Raw genomic sequence first — 8,238 nt, 5'->3', positions numbered from 1 at the left:
ACATACTACCACCTTCCACCTTGGTGGAGGGGAGAGAACATCATCACTCTAAACATATTCATATATTCTGAAACAATCCATTGTAATAGTGAAAATACAGCAAAATCAAGCTAATAAAAATATGGGTTATTTACTATTGCATTATCTTTCCAGTTGATGAGTCATTTCAAGGTTTTGGATACCACTTAATTCCACAAACCTGGAATTACTGTACATCATTCATTTTAACTTCATTATTAGGTCTTAATATTTCTTTAGTATTATTGTGTTTGTCATATATCAAAGCATGTTTGTATTTTATTTTTAAATTTTGGAAGCATTTCAATAACAAAAACAATTGCTTTTATTTCACTCTTTATAATCATCAGCTGATCTCAAGGTTACCCAACTTTATTGCAATTATGCACACATAAGAATAACAAGGAGGTTCGTTTATATAATTTCTCAACTTATTCAAAATATCTTCATAATTAATATTACATCAGTACCAATAGGTTATAAGATATAGTTTCCATATAATTCGTATAAAGCCATTAATATTACTTATCATACGGATACATTTGTTCGTTCATTTCTCTAGTTCTCTCACTCTCTCAAACTCTGTTTGGGATATTTCTTTAGAAATTGTTAGATATACGAGGTTTCGATAATGGGTTTACTAATATTACTTGGTAAAGTATCAAAAGGAAATCACTCGATTTGCTGGCTCGCCTTCTGCCAGAAATATGATGTCACTGGACATGCTGTACAGTACTTCTTTTCTTAAATCTACAGTAAAAAAGCAGTACTGTCAAATACTCATAATAACTGATACGGACCACTGAAATACTTGGTATCGTTATGCGATGTTTCGATGATGGGAATAAGGTTATTCTGTAACGAATCTATAGAAAATCCCTCAATTTGCCATTCGCCTTCCGCCCGAAATATGACGTCACCAGATGTGTGCACTGTGATATGAACTTACTGACAATGACTTGCGAAATATGTAAAACCATTCTCCGTTTTTCTTGCAAGAAAAAATACTAAACTACTCGGAAATATATTTAACTTTTATAATGTAAAAGAAAATATATTACTTTCAGAAAATATTTGTCCTGTTTGTAGAGTCAAATTTACACTATGTAGCACTCAACAACCGATACAGACTCTTGAAAGACTTTGTATTATTATTCAATATTTCGATTATGAGAATGCTATCATTAATCGATAGCCTGTTGAAAGAAAATCGCTCGATTTCCCCGCTTGTTTTCCATGGCTTCGCCAAAATACGTCACCAGACATACGCAGTATGAACTCAATAGATATCAAAACTTTTCTTAATATATATCTTATCTAAAATGGATACTGTACATAAAGAAAATTACTCATCAAAGATAAAATAATTCATTTTCATACAAGAAAATAGATTATATCTATGGAAATAGTTGTCCTATTAGTGTATACTACTTCCCACAGACTTGTGACATCATCAAAGTGAAAAAGTGGTCGTAAAGTCGTAATTTGACGACTACCTATACAATCAGCCCTCCATGTCTACGGTCTCTTTCTTCGTGATTTCGCAACACAGAGAACCATAAAACCTATTAAATAAAAAATCCTATATTTGAAGTACTCTCGCGGCACGACAATTAAAAACTGAGCCGTCTCGCTTGGCGCCACTTCCCTCTCCGTCTAGCATAACTAGTGTTTTGTGTGTGGCGTGTACATCTCCAGCATCATCTTAACATATTTTGCAAAATTTTACGGGTTAACTAATCAATGTATATATTCCCCACAGCTATGTACATACTGAACATAATATACATACACTGGGTTAATGTACTGTGGATGTGTGACTTCCTACAGTACAGTACTGCAAGAGACGACGCATCAAAAGTTGCATCATGCTTCAAGACTGCGTAGAGCTTCGTACAAATATGGTTAGTGGTCTTTGTATAAAATATGTATACTTAGTTTATCTTAAACACTGTATCATTGTATATATATATATATTGTAGAGTACAGCACTAAAGTAATGTGTAGTATTATTTATTACCTATACTGTACAGTACTGTACATTAATCATTATTGTACTCTACAATATGTAAATGTAGAATACGTGTGCAGTGAGTTGTCAAACAGTGCAAGTCGTCCAAACGAAAACAGCAAACACTTTCAGTACAGTTAAGCTGTACTGTAGTGATAGTACTGTACATACATTACAGTAATATACACTACAGTTTAAGCAAGTGTTATATTTAGATAGGAACAATATTTTGTTGTTATAAGTGTCCCGATGACTACTGTAGTATTACGTATTTTACTGTACTGTAGCCTTACCATGTACAGTACATAGTGTACATGTGTGCACATGTACTGTACACTTGCTGCAATGTATTCATTCATTTACACAATATTATACTGTGATAGAAACCAAGTGAAATCAACATTAGATAGTACCTAGTGTGTTAGTCAACCATGTAGGCAATGGATAGAGAGTTGATAGGGTTAAGATTTATCCAAACCTAAGGCAGTAAGTATTTGCGGATTCTCGGTCTTCGCGCATGTCTCTGTTAACCCCCCCCCCCCCCCCCCCCCCGAATGAGGAGGGCTGACAGTATAAACACTCGTAAGCCGACTTGAAAAACGGAGCTGAAAGGTGTCATGTGTAGGCAAATGTAAAAAATACTAAGCTATGTTGGCCAAAGAATTAAACTATAAAAACTAGAAGTTGTAATTAAAATGAAATGGGAATAAAGTTTGTAAGATGGCAGCTTGGCAAAAATCAGCATGCAAGTAGCAGTGTCCCTAATATCAGCAATAGTTTCTCGGGAATGATATGTCATTGTTTCCCGGATGATTTTCAATACGGGAGAAGCTAGGATGAGTTTAAGAGAGCCTGAACCCATGGATCTCCCTTATACACACAAAGAGTTCATACTTTGGACGTTGAAACAGACCATAAAGCAGGGAAGAAAGTATTTCTTTTGGAAATTTAGACCTGTTCTGGCCTTGTACAGGAAAGTCCCTGGAGATCACTGCATATTAACCCCAAAAATATAATTGGTAAACTACTGAATTCAGCTGAATACAAAGAGAAATAAGATAGGGATTCAAAGTTTGATACCAAAAAGCTTTGCATGAGGCAATGGTTAGTAGCATAAATATGATGACCACCACAAAGGTAATCTTGAAGAGCAACGAGATGAGCTGTAAACTTAGTCACACAACAGAATGAGGGATGATGAACCTGCATCAAATGATGGTCCAGGCATATGCAGCATTTGTGTGAGAACTCTAATGCCTAATAAAACATAGTTTGGAGGCTACAATATTACTACACAGAAATGAGGAATTTTATGATTAATGGGGCTTTGATGAACAAACTGAAATTGTTCGTACACAGAAAAGAGATAGAGCTGATCACTGCCTTTATTTTCCTTTATGAAACTAAGATTATAGTTCTTGCTTTCATTATCATTATCTCTAACAACAACACTTATTACCCCAGTAAATATCCTGACAATAAACAGTATAAATTACACTAATATACAATACTGTACAGTAAAGGACTTTCATGTAAAGCAGGTGCAAAAAAAGAGAGAGAGAGAGAGAGAGAGAGAGAGAGAGAGGAGAGAGAGAGAGAGAGAGAGAGAGAGAGAGAGAGAGAGAGAGAGAGAGAGAGAGAGAGAGAGAGAGAGAGAGAGAGGATGAGAGAGAGAGAGAGAGAGAGAGAGAGAGAGAGAGAGAGAGAGAGAGAGAGAGAGAGAGAGAGAGAGGAGAGAGAGAGAGAGAGAGAGAGAGAGAGAGAGAGAGAGAGAGAGAGAGAGGAGAGAGAGAGAGAGAGAGAATCACTTTTCTTCATTTACATGAATGCAATAAAGTACAGTATTCTACTTTTAGGCATTTTTGTTTTCTTAAAGTGCATAATTAAAGAAGTTATGCATAGGCTACCTATAAAAAATATACAGTATATGGTGTTAACTTACATGTTATTAATTGAAAGCACAATAAGAAAGACAGAATGTGCAACATGGATGGAATGGAGACGCAATAAGATTATTGGTAAATAAAAATTGTGCCGTTAGAAGAGTGAGCAGACGTAGAATGGTAAATAATTATGCCTCTACAATACTGTGCTACTCTATGCAGCAGAAACTAGGGAACTGAAAAGTAAAATGAAAGATTCTTAATGATGAAACCTTAAAATGATTAAGATTCTTAGCAGGCATATAATAGGAAGATTCTCTTATGAATGAAAAATGGGAGAGATGCGTCAGGAGATTGGAAAAGGCTAAAATCTCAAACTCAATTAAAGGAAAAGCTGATGTAAAATGTATGATGATGTGGTGAGGATCATCTACATTTACACAAATCAAGCATTGAAGCTTGGGACCAGTATACTACAGATAGCAAGGGACAACAACAACTTGAAATTGTAATTCTTACAAATTAAAAAACCATCCCTAATCTATATCATCCCCTTGCACTAACAGTATTGGACATCAACAATTAAAACTATTTTCACTTCACATGATAAAAAAAAAAAATACTTATATGCCTGAAGACATGTGGGAAAGAGCCTGGTACGTGTAGATTCCTATTGCTCAACATATATAACCTGATCACAGCTGACATTCAAGTGCCCTTGATGTGCAGTAAATTAATGGTTCTTGTAGCAACATTGATAATAATGCTGCACCTTCATAAATTCTCATAACAATCTATCTATAATAAGCAACGTAACAAACCATATGAAGTTTAAGACCACTTTCACACATGCCGGGAGACTAGTCATTCTATTTCCACTGAAAACAAAAAGTAATTAGTTTATTCAGAACGAATTCCACGAAAATCCCATTCAGAGTTAAAATATTTGGTAGCATATGCAATGAACCGCAAGTTTGAAGTGACTCCACAAGTAATTTTTGCATCCAACTTTTTAATCCAGTTGGAAAAACAAAAAACTAACCTAAGCAAAAAGAGTAATTACTAGGTTTTAATTGGGTTTCTCACTGCCATAAAAATTACTAATTTTCTTTTAATAAATTTCTTCCATTTACATTTTGTAAGTAATAGTAGTGTGTTTATAAAGGATCACCGGTGTTACATCAGAAAATATATTTTGACTATCAAACAATAATATTGTGTATTTCAAGGGCACCTATAAATAAATTTTTATACTGAATATTAATAAAAAGTTTTCATAGTGAACAACACTATAGAATTTACTTTTAATTAACAAGATACTAATTTTTTAAGGAGCCCTTTACACAACATACAAACTATAAGCTGACATAAAAAGTTATAATATAAATATAAGTATAGCCATTGTTTATGGTTTAATTTTCCATAATAAAGGGCATAAAAAAATTTAGAACACCAAATTTCATCACAGTTAACATTAAAACAAGCATACACTTTCTGGCACATATATATCATAGATTGAAAAATATTTTCCATCATTGTGCTGTGTGCCTTATTACATGGAACTTGTCTTGGTGAGGATTTTTGTTATTTGTTTTTCTGTGTCTTGTGCTCTTTCCATCTGTTTATGATATTCATGAAAACAGGGTACAATACACAGATTTGTTCTACATTCTGGACAGTGATATTTAGTCTTGCGACGGAGAACTCTTCCTTGGGGGTCTGTAGAATTCCAACAGAAGTTGCATCCAAGCGCTGGGCCTCCTCGCAAGACAGGACAATGTCCAGGCGTGGATGCTTGCCGGATAGAAGAAACCTGAGGAATACTTGGCATTCTTCTTCCAATCCCTCCATCTAACCCAGAATCTTGGGACACACTCTGTACTAGAGGCGATGGTCCTGGGGCTAATAGCTCAGGTGTATGTGCAATTGAAGGCCGAGTCATAGCAGCAGGTTCTTCACTTACGGCACGAGTTAATCTGAGAAGTCCAGTGGGACCACATGTACCTACATTAAAACTACTAGCACTGGTCAAGTTGAGACTTCCACTGTCTTCTGAAGGTGTCAAGCGGATCAAAGGAATATCTGTTTTAGGAGATAATTCAGAGGCCTGAATTTCATTGGAGGGCTTTGGTTGTATAGGACGAAGTGTAGATGATAAAGAAGGTGTTGGAGTAGATAACTGGCGATGCTGTTTCACAAGTACCTGCATTGGAATTACTTGCAAGTGTTGTTGAGCACCAGCATTAACACTGCTGCTGCTGCTGCTGCTAGTGGTACTTGGAATACGTTCAATTGAATGCGATGTTGCATGTGTCAACACAGAGGGATAAGACTGTTGTTTAATCAAATGCGGAGGCCCTTGTTGCTTTTGGGCACGAACCTCTGGATGAGATGACTGCTTATTTATAGTATTAGGAGTCAGTGGTAACATTGATGTTGTTGGGCTTGAATGTTGCTTTGGTAATTTGCACAAGCTCAGGGAATCATGGGGTCCCACAACCATTGCTGGAACCTGAAGAAGAGTAGACTGAGCGGTTGTCAAAGTGACTGTACCGCCACCCAATGCCATAGTATCTGGCACAATTAACTCTGGTACTTTTTCTGATTCAATTTTCCTATCACTCTTTATTTCAGTTTTTGTCACTTCTAACTGCTGTAATGTGACCTCATCTCTTCGCTCTTCGACCACAGTATTAATCCCATGCTGACGCTGTAGTACTCCTCGCTTTCCTCTACCTGAAATTACAATCAACAGTCATTTGAAATGTTGGATAAACTGTACTTGAAAAGCAACTCTTAATAAAATCTTTAAACTTGTAACTTTAGTACCTGAAGAAAAGTATATACAGCAATTGGTTATGGAAAAAAGCACATATCTAACATTCCAAATTGACCCTAAATTATGTTTGAAGAAAAAAAAATCTAAAAAATAAACTTTATGGCCTAGTGGATTCAGACGTTCCTAAAGGAGAAATCATTTGTAGTGTAATGGACATCAGGTACATGGAAGGATCATACACTTCGAATACCTTCAGGAAAAAACAGCCTTAAAAAATGTTAATTTCTTGCTCTCCCTCCGCAAGTAATCAGTTCTAAATTTTGTTCTCAAAAGGACTTGCATAAACATGACAAACATGAACAACTCAAGGTGATAAAAGGTGATGAGGTACAAACAAATAGAATATATTTCATAAATTTCCTATTCTTTAAAGAGTTCCTTGTTTTTCTTCACCAAAACTTTTTGTCAATCTTTTGCCAGTAGATTTGGAAAAGAAAAAGCTATCAAATTAACTCCATCCACTACACCACAACCAGATTTTTTACAAATATGAAAACTGAATTTTGATAAAATTTATTTCTATACTCACCTAATGTTTATATTGCTACATTTCCAGTAGCTCGGTTTATCAACATTTCACTAAAATATTCATAAAAAAATTTCCCTCTTTTTAACTTTCAAAAGATGCATGTTGCAAGTACAGTATAGTAATGAGAAAATCTAGTGGTTAATGCACGCTATGAGTTGCGAATTCGATTTCGAACTAAGTGGGTTTCTGAGCTACCCAAAAAGGCATTAAATTCCCAATATATATAAAAAACCTAACTACCATAATCAGGCTGTAATACAGACAAAGTCTGGAGTGGCAGTACTGTCATCATTCCCTCTATAAACAATGAGTCTGCCCTTCTATGCTCAAAGAAAGCCTTTTGAAATGCTAGAATTAACTGCAAGGGAAAGTACAAGTATTTCAAGAACACTTCCTATGTTCTAATCCACATAGAGCTTTGAGTAAACTATCTTGCAAACCATGTATGAAAGATTTTCATTTATTAGTTGTAATGATAGACTCTAAAGATGGCATTATATTATATATCAATGCTAGGTAACTGATTAGTCTTATATAAGTCAAATTGTCTTAAAGTAAAGAAACTAAATGAAACTAGACTTTACAATCAAACAGATTTATTAAATCTTTAAACTCTTTGTAAAAGTGATAAACCATTTCACAACTCTTATTAGCACTAAAATAAAGAAATTGATAGATGTAAGCTGTACAGTTTAAAACAGCAGTTTCTAAAAACTTTGATAAAATAAACTGAATCAAATCCTAAATTATAAACATAATCAAATAGTTTTATTGTAGGAATTCAAGCATGCTTTGTCCTATCACACATTCACTGATTACAACTGGCATGTTAGTGCTGGACATATGTTAAGGTTCAGGGATGAAAGGCATAGCCTACGTAATGACACCTCCCAAGGAACACCAATGTTTTTAATTTGAGAATTGAATATTCTATTATTATAAGCCATAGTTCCTCAAC

General features: G+C 34.9%; 1 protein-coding gene across 4 annotated transcripts in view; it reads right to left on the bottom strand.

The window, feature by feature from the left end:
- Window positions 1-5,008: 5,008 nt before the first annotated feature.
- LOC137655994 (protein jim lovell-like) overlaps window positions 5,009-8,238 on the bottom strand; it is an 84,672-nt gene continuing 81,442 nt past the window's right edge. For all 4 annotated transcript variants that reach the window (XM_068390193.1, XM_068390196.1, XM_068390190.1 and 1 more), the window contains exon 8: window positions 5,009-6,648. In XM_068390193.1, coding sequence (XP_068246294.1) covers window positions 5,465-6,648 — 1,184 coding nt within the window. In that variant the 3' untranslated portion in view covers window positions 5,009-5,464. The remainder of the gene's footprint in view (window positions 6,649-8,238) is intronic.

The sequence above is a fragment of the Palaemon carinicauda genome, chromosome 1, assembly GCF_036898095.1.
Source record: "Palaemon carinicauda isolate YSFRI2023 chromosome 1, ASM3689809v2, whole genome shotgun sequence".
NCBI lineage: Eukaryota > Metazoa > Arthropoda > Malacostraca > Decapoda > Palaemonidae > Palaemon > Palaemon carinicauda.
Note: the sequence above shows the minus strand (reverse complement) of the source record. Positions and strands in the feature narration are given on the sequence as shown.